The 14,346-nt window shown below is 43.2% G+C and overlaps 1 protein-coding gene across 1 annotated transcript in view; it reads left to right on the top strand.

Annotated features, from left to right (window-relative positions):
- Positions 1 to 7,526: 7,526 nt before the first annotated feature.
- LOC143300444 (uncharacterized) overlaps positions 7,527 to 14,346 on the top strand; it is a 9,412-nt gene continuing 2,592 nt past the window's right edge. The window contains exon 1 of the mRNA XM_076614106.1: positions 7,527 to 7,646. Coding sequence (XP_076470221.1) covers positions 7,601 to 7,646 — 46 coding nt within the window. The 5' untranslated portion in view covers positions 7,527 to 7,600. The remainder of the gene's footprint in view (positions 7,647 to 14,346) is intronic.

Here is a 14,346-nt window from a genome sequence, read left to right as displayed (position 1 = left end):
TTCCTTGAATCCTCAATTGGGTCAAAACGCATGAGCTGAAGCTAACTGAGTATGTTTACATATTCAAAGTTGGAATTGGCAACGTTTTGGGGAGTGGCAAAATTACGTTCACTTATGATTTTTTTTCCCCGCTATAATTAACATTAAAAGTATTTCTTTCTTGATTTAGCGTAAGACACGATGGAAGGATGCATTACAATATTTTAGATGCATAAAAAGGATAGGGAGGGGGAGACCCCCATGATTAGTTTTGCGTGCTATCTTACACAAACGAGTTTCATCTGAAATGTATATTTGTGCGCTCGCGCGCGCGCGCTGTGAATGTGTGTGTGTGTGTGTGTGTGTGTGTGTGTGTGTGTGTGTGTGAGTGTGTGTTCAGTCGTTCTTTAGTTTAGCGTCTTTTCACTATCAGTGATATATAAGACGATTAAAAAATTTATTAAAAAAGTTGGGGGGGGGGGGGGGGGGGAGAGGAAAACAGAAAAGGTAGAAAACTGCTACAAACCACCAAAAAAAAAAAAAAAAATGCATAGCTAACATACAATTACATTTAACAGTAACAATTCAATAATGATGATAATAATAATTAGAAACCATTAACACAATTCTGAAGTACGTTAAAGGAATGTAGAAATAGGGCTATGAACAAATGCCTGAGAAAGTTCGACCATAAGAACCTCGTCAGAAATAACTTTTAAAAATCATCTGCAGAATAGTTATTCTCTTTGAAATACTCGGGCAAGAAGGTACGTAACTGCTGACAGTGAAACAAACAATGACGCAATTGAGCTGAACTGCTACCACAGATGCATGAAACATTTTTACCATACTTTGTCTTCAGTGCATCAAGTTTTATAGTTTCAAGTCACGGTGCTTTTTAGGTAGACCGCCTGCATGTGTCGATGGGCTTCTCTACGGTTTTGTTTGTTTTGGTTTTTTTTTGTTTTTTTTTTTAACCTCATTGTGGAGTACTGGTCCGCCAGTTTTCTACTTCCCGAAGGCTCCATTGTGCCTGTTGATGGGGCGGCGACTGATCCACAGCTGGTGGGCTTCAGTGCTGGTCTGCTTCTGTGGTATGAATTTATGCACTGCACTTTGCAAGATGATCTTGAAAAAAAAGAAGTCCATGGCTGTTTTGGAGTCAGTGGTCACGGTATGCTACAGTTTTGGAAGTGTGGAAATAAGATAATCTTTGTTAAACTTGTTGCTTATTATGTTTGTTTTTGTTTGTTTTTTGGTTTTATCTATTCGTTAATTGAAGTATTTGAAGACTCTTGAGCTCGAAGAAAAAAATGTTCATACAGTTTTACTGTAAAGTTCATTAACAATTTGCTTTCTAATCCGTGCGAAGAGAAGTTGGTCACGAACAGAAATGGACACCTAAAATCTGTTAAACATTCATCAATACCTTATAATGTACTGTATTTTCGCCTTTATATATATATATATATATATATATATATATATATATATATATATATATATATATATATACACTAAAGTGAAAACACCCGAAGACTGGCAGTTTAGAGGCTAACGAAGATAACCCCCGTAGTGCTCGGTTCTCTGTCCCGGGAGCTGGGCATGATCGGGGGGGAACACGTTGGAGCTAGGCTGTTGGTCGTATATCCCTCCCGAAACCTGGAAGGGGTCAAGCTGGTGTTCCCTTGACCCTGGCCCCTAAGTTGGACCCCATGGTGGGTGGGTAAGGGAGGGATGAATTTACAATTATTAAACATGAATCCTAAACAAACACACACCCCTAAACTCGGAAAAAGGAGGAGACCGAGAACAGACGACTCAGACTCAGATTCGGAGGTCGTTGAGGCCTCTGGATTTTGGCCGTCGTGGCTTGTGATGGAGGGCGCTGATGACGACAAGCCCTTGTCGGCTCTCAGCCCCTTCGCTATCCAGAAGGGCTTCCAGTGTCTGGCGGGATCGCTGAAATCCATCAAGAGGCTGAGGAGCGGAGCGTTTTTAGTGGAGACAGAATCTAAAAGGCAGACACAGCTTCTGCTCAAGGCAACCACTTTTGTGGATAGGGCGGTGAGGGTTTCCCCTCACAAAGGTCTCAACTGCTCAAAGGGGGTTATCAGATGCCCGGAGTTGAAAGGAGTGTCTGAAGCTGAAATCAAGAGCGAGCTGTCCTCTCAGGGAGTGACCGACGTGTACAGGGTGACGGTGAAGAAGGGGTCGGACAGAGTCCCGACCAACACTTTCTTCCTCACCTTCTGCTGCCCGAATGTCCCCAAGGACATTCGAGTCGGATACCTGATGGTGAGTGTAAGCCTGTACGTGCCGTCCCCTCTAAGATGTTTCAAATGCCAGAAATTTGGACACGTGAGAGACCGATGCAAGGAGGAAGAGGCGTGTGGCACCTGTTCAAAGGCGGCGCACCAGGGCGATTGCGTCAGTCCAGCCCGTTGTGCAAACTGCAGAGGCGGCCACCCGTCCTCATCGAAAGACTGCCCCGCCTGGAGAAAGGAAAAGGAAATCCAGAAGGTCAAGACAGAAAAGAAGATAACGTTCATTGAGGCAAGGAAACAGGTGGAGGCCGCGTCGCCTAAGGCGTCTTACGCCTCTGTCGTCAGACCAAAGATGGTGGACGTCGCGGTCCAGACGACGTCCACAGGGACGCAGACGGACGACGTACCTACCTCGTTAGAACCGCTGGCCTTGGGTGGAGGCGCCGTGTCCACCCCTTCCCATCCTGTGCGGCAGTCCTCGGGGGCTGCTGGGCGGGAGCGGAAAGCCTCGGACGGAGGCACGTTGTCCGCCTCCCACCCCACCCCACCCCCCGGCCCCCCTCGCCCCGCCTCTCGTCTGCCTGGCCCTCGGGCTGGCAGAAGTGGCCAGAAACCCCCCGTACCTCCAAAACTCAAGGAGGGGAGGGTTGCGGCCTCGGCGGGATCGGGAAGGGCCGAGGTGGTGGATATTCCGACTTGGTCGGAATCAGAAAAATTCAATTCTAAAAATAAGTACTCAATCCTGGCCGACCTTGAACCACCGCAAGCAGAGGAGCAGGGGGTAGCGATGGAATAGGCTGCTGCTTTTTTTTTTTTTTTTAACCTTTTTAATGGCAGTGATCCACTGGAACATCCGGGGGGTTTTCGCCAATATCCAGGAACTTCAGCTACTTTGTTGTGCTTTGAAACCTTCAGTGCTGGCGCTGCAGGAGACTCTGCAAAGAGATGGCAAGGTTTTATCTCTGTCTGGTTTTAACTCCGTTTTTAAACCCGCTCAACCGAAGCAAGAGGGATTGACGGGAGGTGTCGCTCTTTTTTTTACGCAAGTCCCTTTTATACAGTACAGTTCCTTTAAGCACCCCTTTACAGGCGGTGGCAGTCAGAGTCACACTTGAGAAAACCATCACTGTCTGCTCTCTGTACCTTCCTCCTGCCGTCCGTGTTCTGAGGCAGGACCTCATGAACCTGGTCGACCAGCTCCCACGTCCGTTTTTACTGTTGGGCGACTTCAATGGACACTCCCTGCTCTGGGTGAGATGACATCAGCCCGAGGTCTTCTCTTGGAAAATCTTCTTTCCGATATGGACTTGTGCTGTCTCAACGACAAGTCTCCCACTTACCTTCATCTGTCCTCTGGAAAGCTCTCGTGTTTAGATCTGTCGGTCTGCGATCCATCGTTGGTCCTGGACTACGAGTGGAAAGTGCACGACGATCTGCACGGGAGTGACCACTTTCCTGTCGTCCTCCGCCCCACAGATGGAGAAGGTGACTCTCTGCCTGACCGCCTGAACTATGACAAAGCAGACTGGAGAATTTTTACCAGGAAGATAAGAGCGGAGCTGCAGGAAGAAACAGTATTGAAAAGCAAGGACCCTGCTGACACTCTGACTCGGATCGTTTTAGATTGCGCCAAAGCAGCAGTCCCATCGTCTACCTCCAAGCCTCAGGTGCCAAGAACGCCCTGGTTCAACGCGGAATGTCGGGAGGCCCGTAAGTCTCGGAAGAGAGCGCAGCGACGCGTCTTTCGGAGACCGGAGACCGATAGCGTTCGAACCCATCAACAGCTGAGGGCGAAAGCCAGGTATGTTTTTAAAAAGAGCCAGAGAAAGTCATGGAGAGATTTTTGCTCTTCCTTAACCTCCAACACACCCAAGAAGAAAGTGTGGAGGGTTTTAAAAAGAATTAAGGGCAAAAACGTATGCCCAACCTTTCATCATCTTAAACTTTCAGACGCTCTGGTCACAGAGAAGAAAGCAGTTGCCAATTTGCTTGCCTCCACAATTGAACAGAACTCGAGATCTGCTAACAAATCTGCTCGGTTTCTTAAAACCAAAAACCTGTCAGAAAAAACACCCTGTAACTTCTCTTCCGACAACACAGAGAATTACAACCTTCCTTTCACAATGAATGAACTTAAATCTGCCCTTCAGACCTGTGCGGATTCCTGTCCAGGAATGGACGAGGTCCATTATAAACTCTTAAAGCATCTTCCCCAAACCTGTCTGGACACCCTGCTTAAAGTTTATAACCACATCTGGGTCACAGGCTTTTTTCCACCCTCCTGGCGGAAAGCCCTCATAATCCCGCTGCCGAAACCGGGAAAAGACCCCTCGAACCCCTCCAACTACCGCCCAATAGCACTGACCAGCTGCATCTGCAAACTGATGGAGAAGATGGTCAACGGTAGACTGATGTGGAAACTAGAGACCGACGGCCTTCTGGCGAAAGAAAAGTGTGGTTTCCGCAAGCATCGCTCTACCGTTGACCATCTGGTTCGTCTGGAAACCACTGTAAGAAATGCCTTTGTAAACAAACAGCATGTGGTGGCCATATTTTTGACTTGGAGAAAGCTTACGATACCACGTGGAAATTTGGAATCCTCTCGGACCTGCACAAGCTCGGCTTCCGAGGGCACCTGCCCCAGTTCATCCACAATTTTTTGCAAGACAGACAATTCCAGGTGAGGGTCGGCACCACCCTGTCTGACATTCATGAGCAGGAGCTGGGTGTCCCACAAGGGAGCATCCTGTCGCCGGCTCTTTTCAGCATCAAAATTAATGACATCGTTCAATCCGTTCAGAAGGGATCGGACAGCTCGCTGTTCGTGGACGATTTTGCCTTATATGCAACTGGCAGCACGTATGCCAGCATCCAGCGACGGCTTCAGCTCTGCGTCAACAAAATCCAGTGTTGGGCAGAGGAGAATGGCTTCACATTTTCGTCCTCCAAAACTGAATGCATCCATTTTCATAATTTTCGCCAGTTCTATCCGGACCCTGAAATCCGTCTGGGAAAATCCACCATCCCGGCGGTCAAGGAAGCCAAATTTTTAGGGGTCGTCTTTGATCAGAAGCTGAACTTCCTCAGCCATATTAAACAGCTGAAAATATCTTGCCAAAAAGCCCTGAACATCATTCAAGTTGTGGCACACACGGACTGGGGTGCTGATAAGAGAACTCTCTTGCACCTCTACAGAGCCCTGGTCCGGTCCAAACTAGATTACGGAAGTGTAGTATACGGCTCGGCCAGACCGTCTTACCTGAAACTGTTGGACCCTGTACACCACCAAGGGCTTCGTCTCAGCTTAGGTGCTTTCCGCACCACCCCTGTGCACAGCCTGTACGCAGAGGTGGGGGAAACGCCTCTCTCCAACCGCAGACTGAAGCTGACCCTAAACTATTATTTGAAATTGTTTTCTGAACCTACAAACCCTGCTTACGACGCTGTATTCAACAACCCTTTCGGTAAGAAATTTAAAGACAACCCAAACTGCATACCTCCTCTCGGACTCCACATTCAGCCGCACTTGGAAAATGCCGATCTGGATGTCGGTGGCATCTCAGATTTCTCTAAGTTCCCTGACAGCCCTCCGTGGACCTTTAGAACACCTGAGGTCCGATTCGATCTAGCCTCATACCGTAAAGACTCCACCAGTTCTCTGGCCTACAGAACTTACTTTTCGGAACTCTGCCACAAATTCCCCACTTTTCAAAGTATCTTCACTGACGGTTCCAAGTCAGAGGACGGAGTCGCTGCATCTGCGTTCTGTCCCGCCTTTCCTGACTGGCCCTCAACGGAACACATCCTGTCTGACAGTTCGGTGTACACTGCAGAACTGACTGCACTGGTTCTGGCGGTAAAAATGGTTCTCTCTTCGAAACAAAAGAGATTTATGATCTTATCCGACTCCTTGTCAGCCCTGGAGGCGATCGCCTGCAGGAGTATCTCTCATCCCAAACTGCTGGAATTTTATGAAGATTTTACTCTCGCAAAGAAGAAAGGATACGAGGTTGTGTTGGCCTGGGTTCCCGGACATGTTGGCATTCGTGGTAACGAAAGGGCGGACCTGCTGGCCAGGAACGCTGTAAAGAAAGAATTATCCAGATCCTTTGTACCATACACAGACATGAAGCGGAAGGTGAACACTTACGTTAAGGATCTTTGGCAAGAGGAGTGGAACACCCAGACGGACAACAAGCTCTTCCAGATCCGTCCAGACCTAAAAGAGACCCTCCCTTCGGGGGTGAAGAACAGAAAGGAGGAGTCTGTGCTGTGCAGACTGCGTAAGGGGCACACTTTTTTTTACTCATTCTTACCTGTTGAAGGGGGAAGAGGCCCCTCGATGCATTCCCTGTGATGAGCCTCTCACCGTGAAACACGTGCTCCTTGACTGTTGGGATCTGCATGACGTTAGACGCAGATATTACACGGCGGTTTCTTTGAAGACTTTGTTTCGTGATGTCCCTCCGTGGGCGCTGATGGACTTCTTAAAAGAAGTGAACATTTTTAACCAGATTTGAAGGTTTTAAACTATGGAAGTTTTTTTTTAACTTTGGAGTGGAAAGTTTGAAGTGGTGACTCGTTTTAATTGTTTTTTTTTTTTTTTATCCTTGTAGTAGTTATTGACGTGGCGATAGCCTTGAGATGGCCTTAGTGGTCGGCGAGGCTCTAAGCACCATAATTTCATTTCATTTACCCGAATTTGTTAAGTTTCTCAGTTAACCTTCTTGCACGTACACACAATACTGAGAAGTTCTTCATATTGTTTGTCTGTGGCTGGAGTGACTGCAGGTGTCACGGGAGGTCGTCTTCGAATGAAAAAGACCTCTTTGTTGTGTGTCGCGTCATGTATCAATTTTTAGCTTTGCGGCGACTTCAGTTTTCGTTCATGGGTCATGAAGAAAGGCAGTGACTTCATGGTTGATTTGGCTTCGGGAAGACACGGGCTTGGGAAAGAAATGATCAACCTTCATCTCCTCCCAGCCCCCGCCTCCAACACTCCCCATTCTTCTGCAACAAGCGGTACAGCCCCCACCACACCACACCCCACCCCCCCTCCCCTCCTCACCTCACCCTTCTCCAAGTCCCTCTCCTCTCCTCTCTCTCTCTCTCTCTCTCTCTCCTACCCGTGCAATTCGCTTTTTACCACAACAAAAGAAATTACAGCAGCATCTCACTCACGGACAGAAATCACAGAGGACACGACCAACCTCAGCGAACACAGCAGTTAGCGTGAAGCGCTGTGTTGCCACTTGAACCCAAGGCCAATCAAGAAGTTGTCTCCGTCAAAGTGTACCGTCAACAGAATATTCTGCTCGTTAACGTGAACCCACTTTTTCTCCGGTACATTGGACATGGACCCCGAAAGAGGACACGAGTTCCCAAAAGGAAATATCCTTGGTGAGTTCCCACACGGAAGGAGAGATAGTGGTAGATTGAAGCATTGTTGATAATAATAATGATAATAATAATCTCAACATTGGATGTTATCAACATATGTTAAAATGCTCAGATCCAGAGAGCTTTCAAATATGTTTTTCTTTGATATCCTATGATGTAAAACGTGTTTGATAATTAGTAGCTGGGTTTGACACTTCTGTGTGTGTGTGTGTGGGGGGGGGGGTATGTGTGTGTGTGTGATTCCTCATGCAATCGGAACGAGGGTATGAATTAGATATGAACCCATGTAATGCCTGAGGCCTTGATACAATGCCTCCCGCCATTTCTGTTGCTGCTGCTTCATCTGCTGCAACTGACACAATTACCATTGCCAAAGGCACTACAAAGTAAAATCCGTCTTAACTGGTTCTGTGCTACTGCATTCTGGCTGAATTTCCATTCTACCCATGCATTAACTGACCGATATCTGACACGAATTGCATGCCAGCTCGCGTATATGTCTGCATGCGCCAGTCCACCAAGTGTGGGTTTCAAGCACAAGCAGATCTGTGTGTGTTGATGTGGGGACATGAAATGTCCTCACAATCAGTCCGTTCCGCGCTGTTGAGAATACATCCCATCAGTGTGTAGCACTGACGTTTGTCACGAGTGGTTCAATATCTGACAACCTCCTCTCTGTCCCAACACTTCTGCTCTATGCGAATACAACCAAACCTTCCGAAAATGTATTGGGTGTGTTCAATGTGTTCAAAAATCACCTTGACATGAACATCAATTCAAAAGAAAAATTCATTGACTTTGACGAATGAATTACAGTAAATGAAAACGTGTGTGTACCCCCACAAATAAAAGGAGACAGATATTGAAGGGGACATAAAGGCCGTGAGGCCTAGGCAGTCAAACTGCCAGTCCCAACACTACTATTACTACAACTACTATTACTTCAACTAGGAAGAGTTGAAAAGGGACCGAACAGCCACCATTTTCCCCTCTACTTCTGCTGTCGTAACATTAAACGTCTTTCGTTTGGCAAAATGTCTTCTGTAAAAGGTTGTTTGCAGTATCAATTATGTCTCTTAAAAGAGTTATTCCTCTGTTTGGATTTGTTGTCACTGCATTCATGAATACAGAAAGGGCTTGTTTTTAAAACGTATTGCTGTAGATCAGTGGATACAGCGCCAGTGCAAAGTTGCATGCGAAAGGATGCTAACATAAACAGATTAACCTATGAACCAGCGTGAAATGGAGCATTCTGGAGATATGTAACAGAAAAGATTGCATCGCAACAGACATCCGTCAAAACTTTCTTTGGTCCCGTTTGTTTTCACACTCCGCACTCGAGGGTAAAGCATTGTGAAATAGCCTTTTCCGTCACACTCATGTAGAAAGTTACATTATTTCAATGTCATTCCCAATAATTATATCTCGGGAAAGATTTGGGTCAAGACCTGGTATGATTATATTTCTGTTTGAGTTATACACATTGTCTTTTGTTGCATGCTATTGATTCCGATGTTGAATTCGAGGCCGATGCACTGCAATGATCCGTGTCATGTGAAATACAATAAATATATATCAGTTTCAGTGTCATCACTCTCGATGTCTCCACTAACACCATTGTCTTTATCATGATAGTCGTTGTCATCGTCCTCCTCATTCTCTTTTCATTTTATGTCATTTTTCTATCATATTGGCGAAAGACAAGAAACCAACCCAGGTGACAAAGGAAATGTTTCTGGTAAACTTAAGGGGGACTTCCTACGTTTTTTCACAATCATCCCTTCTAACCGATAATACTCAGATGTATTCATAAATACTTTAACAAAATGTCTTCAATCACCGATATGTGTGACGGGACATTAAACAAAATTCCTCCTCCTCCTCCTCCCTCCCCTCCCCACGCTTTCTGGCATTTTGAGAGAAAGCGAGGGAGGGGACCGACAACACTTTCTCACAATCCATGCTTTCTCGTGAAGTGTGAAAAAGCGGAGAAAGCAAGGGATTGCGAGAAAGCGCAGGCTAAGAATGAGATTCACAAGACACCAAGAAAGTTGAATTGTATTGATGATGTGCTCTGAAGAATGTTTGACATAGCCACTTTCGTATGCCGCTGAAATTTGGGGAGTGCATAGAAATGAGCGGGTCAAACCTTTTGCTTTTGCAGTGTGGGTGTTCCGAAACACGCTTCAAAGTTTTATACAGTGAAACTGAGAGATATCCTGTGTTTATGGAAATTTACGTAAAATGTAAGAACTGGCTTAAACTCTAGAAACTGCCCAAAACTAGACTTTGTAAACAGGTGTACGACATGATAATCCAAATACAGAAAGTAAAAGAAAAGTGGTCTTGTGTAAGAAACAAGTTATCAGAATATAGTTTTAGAAAAGTTTTTTTGTTTTTTTACATATTGAATTAAAAAAAAATTGACAATAAAATAAAAATGAACCCTTTTTAGTTGTAATCGTTAGATGATCAAGGGTTGGTAAATTTAATTGTTAAAGTTATTTCCAAAGCTGTGAATGTAAGGAATGATAGAATTTCACGATAAAATGCTGCATTTCTTTCTTTTTTTTTTCTTTTCTTTTCTTTTTCCTTTCTTTTTTCTTTCTTTCTTTCTTTTTTTTTTGACACTTGTTAAGTCTTGCTTCACTGACAGATGAATGAATGAAACTTGATGATGAAACGTGTTGGGTGCTCTATCAGTTGCAACCACTCTTATCAAGGAATGATCATTTTCGTTTTGTTTGTCCTTGTTCCCATTGCAATCCGTCTTTGTTCTGTTTTGTTATTCACTCATGTTTCAACCTAACAGACGACATAAATCTCTCTCTCTCTCTCTCTCTCTCTCTCTCTCTCTCTCACACACACACACACACACACACACACACACACACACACACAGCACTTGACCCTCCACCCAATCCTGCTGTCTGTCATCAAGACCAGTACGACTTCCAGCCAGCTGCTGCTGATAGTCAATATGACCACTATTCCAACAACTTGTGTCATTATTCAAACAAAGTATTTGGAAACTGCTATTCTTTGTCACCAGAACAACCATCATTCCACAATGCTTACCAACGTACCACACACCCTTTCCCCGTTAAATCTGTACCACTCTTCAACCCTTCTTTGCAAACAGACCAATTCCCAGCTCTCAGACCTCACCCCTTGATACAATCTCTTGTATCATAAATAATTAGATGACTGACGATCAGCCCAGATCGTATATGACGTTGTGGTAACTTAACTCACCCCACCTCCCCACCTCCACCTCCCCTGCAAGCTGTCATCGCCATGGATGTTTCAGTTTGCATCGTTGACGTTCCCAGAGACTTGCCTTGGCGTCAAATCAACGCTGACATACAAGCTCTCTCTGTCTCTGTCTCTGTCTGTCTCTCTCTCTCTCTGTCTCTCTCTCTCTCTCTCTCTCTCTCTCTCTCTCTCTCTCAGCTTGAATTATTCAGCACTTTCCCTTACTAGAACTGCATTTCGAAAATCTAGGTAGTATTTTTATTATGCACTAATGTCAAGTCCTGCTAATGTCTCGAACTGGCCTGTTTGTGAAGGACTGCGAGTAGGTCACTTAAACATATGTCATTTGGTCAATAAAATGACAGACATATCGAAGATGATATATAATAATGATAAACCATTCCATATCTTTGGCTTTTCTGAATCATGGACGAACATTCACATTAATGACAAATCTATTTCTATTCCTGGTTACAATATTGTTCGGAAAAATCCTCAAAAATCTAAAGAAAGTGGTATCGTCATTTATATTCAAAATAACGTTCCGTACAGAATTCGTAATGACCTACATCATCCAGATGTTGAATCACTGTGGCTTGAAGTTCAATCCCAAAATAAATCAACAGATTCGCTCCTTATAGCATTTTTGTACAGACATCCTAAGAGTTTTTCCAAGTGGTATGACGATTTTTGTGAAATGATGGACAGCGCCTGGTTTTCAAAAAAAGAAGTATTAATTTTGGGTGACTTTAATTTAGATCTTTTTCAGCGTCATAGCCGATGGAACAACATCTATACGTCTTACAATCTCCATCAGTGTATTGATTCCCCCACCAGAGTTACACAAAAAACTAGAACGCTCTTAGATCATATCTATACATCCAATCTAACATCAGTTCGAGAAATTTGTGTGCCGAATGTTGGCGTAAGTGACCACAATGCCGTCTGCATTACATGGGGAAAAAAGGGCTTCAAAATACCCAAAACAGGTCATACTGTTGTCACATTTCGGTCATTTAAACATTTTAATCTGGACGCCTTTCAATCAGACCTCATTTCTGCACCTTTCACTAACATTTATAGCTTTACTAATCCAGACGAAGCCCTTTCCTTTTGGACTGCAACGTTACTGCATGTTGTTGATAAACATATCCCTTTAATTCAGAGACGAGTCAAGTCGGAAATTCTTCCGAGTTGGCTTACGCAAGATATCTTTCAAGCAATGGATGACAGAGACCATCAAAAGATAATCGGTCCATTCGAAGAATACCAGAAGAAACGTAATATTGTCAAATACATGATCAGAAAGTCTAAACGGATTTTCTTTCGTAAGCTAATCGAAGACAAAAGCAACACAGCCTCCATATGGAAGGCTATACACCAACTCACCAAACCAAACAATTCAAATGTGGAATGTCTCATTCCTGTTGATACACTGAACAATCACTTTGCTGACATTGGAAACAAATTAATCGCAAATGACAGTGCACACACTTCTTTTGATTTCAGCATTTTAGAAAACTTCTGTCATAATAAAGATATAAAAACAAAGTTTTCTGTTCCATTAATGTCTATTCATGAAGTCTTATCTTATTTAGTATCGCTAAAAAATAAAAACTCGTGTGGCTTCGATGGCATTAGTCCAAAAATATTAAAACTATCTGCACCTTATATTGCCGATTCTCTTACTTATCTCTTCAATCTTTGTCTATCCAAAAATCATTTTCCAAAAGAGTTTAAATATGCAAAGGTTATTCCACTGCATAAAAAAGGTGATGCTAATGATGTCAATAATTACAGACCAATCTCATTGTTGTCTTCTGTCTCAAAAGTTCTAGAACGTCATGTACACCTTTGTCTTACATTCTTTATTGAAAAATATCAGCTTCTACATACCAATCAATCAGGATTTAGACAGCACCATTCTTGTGAAACCGCTTTATGTAGAATAACTGATGCATGGCTGCGTGATATTAATAAAAGCAAGGTGGTTGGAGTGATATTCCTTGATTTTACAAAAGCGTTTGACTTAATCAATCACGAAATATTGCTTCAAAAATTGAAATGTTATGGTATTGACGATAACAGCTTATTGTTTCTCAGATCTTACCTAGAAAACCGTATTCAGTCTGTCTATTCACGTGGCTTTACTTCTTCCAAAAGGCATGTTCCAAGAGGAGTACCACAGGGGTCAATTCTAGGCCCTCTCTTATTTTCCTTGTATATCAACGATCTACCTTTATCAATTCAACATGCAATCTGTGATTTATTTGCTGATGATACATCAATACAATATGCTAGTCACAATGTTGACGAAATTAGTTATCACCTGAATGCCAACATGAAATCTGTCGAAAACTGGTGTGATGCTAATGATATGGTCGTGCACCCTGAAAAGACAGAATGCATGTTAATTTGTCCTCGTCAGAAAAGACAGAACATAAAAGAAGCACAACTTAACATAAAATATAAAGACAATACTATCAAACAAGTTACTAAGCATATGCTATTAGGCATTACTATTGATCAAAATCTTTCGTGGCAGGAACATATTCATTGCCTCATAAAACAAGTATCATCTAGTGTATTCCAATTATCACAGATCAAACACTTTCTTGATAATCATTCTAGACGTGTGTTTTACTTTGCCTATATCCAGTCTCGCCTCAGCTATTGCTCGATTATTTGGGGTAAATGTCCTCCTTCTACATTAAAGCCACTTTGCTCTTTACAAAAACGTGCCATTAAGATGATTAACCATGTAAATACCACAGGTGGATCTGTGCACAATATGTACAAAGAACTTCAAATATTACCTGTTCATCTACTTATTAGATATAACACATTGATTCTTATGCATAAAACTGTTCATAACGTATGCCCACAATATTTAAAATCGTTATTTTGTTTCCAGTTCCAACGTAATTCAGATAGAGCTATTGTCCCAAAGCCTAAAATTGATTTATTTAAGATGAGTCTCTCATTTAATGGAAGCATCGAATGGAACATGCTTCCAAAGACATGTCGTCAAATTCCAGCCATATCTCTCTTTAAAACTAAGATAAGAATATTTCTATTCGATACATTTGATTAACCTACTCGCGGTCTTTTGCAAATGCTTGCTTGTACTCAGTCCACTAGCTGCCATGCCATGATGAATGAAAAATTGAATGTATGTGTATGTGTGAACAGTAAGTGCGCGTGTGTGTTTGTGTGTGTTTGAGTGTGTGGGCGTGAATGTGTACGTATGTCTTTGTTGCTTGTTTTATAATTGTGTGTGTGTGTGTGTGTGTGTGTGTGTGTGTGTAAGTACGTATGAACATGTAATGTACCAATTGTTCCAGTTTTTCATCGCTTTGTTACCTTTAGTAGACTATTCAAGTTCCTATTCTTATTCATCGTTCTTATTATTTTATTTTATTTCAGTTTATTTCTTTATTTTTAT

This window comes from Babylonia areolata, chromosome 26 (assembly GCF_041734735.1).
Source record: "Babylonia areolata isolate BAREFJ2019XMU chromosome 26, ASM4173473v1, whole genome shotgun sequence".
NCBI classification, from domain to species: domain Eukaryota; kingdom Metazoa; phylum Mollusca; class Gastropoda; order Neogastropoda; family Buccinidae; genus Babylonia; species Babylonia areolata.
Note: the sequence above shows the minus strand (reverse complement) of the source record. Positions and strands in the feature narration are given on the sequence as shown.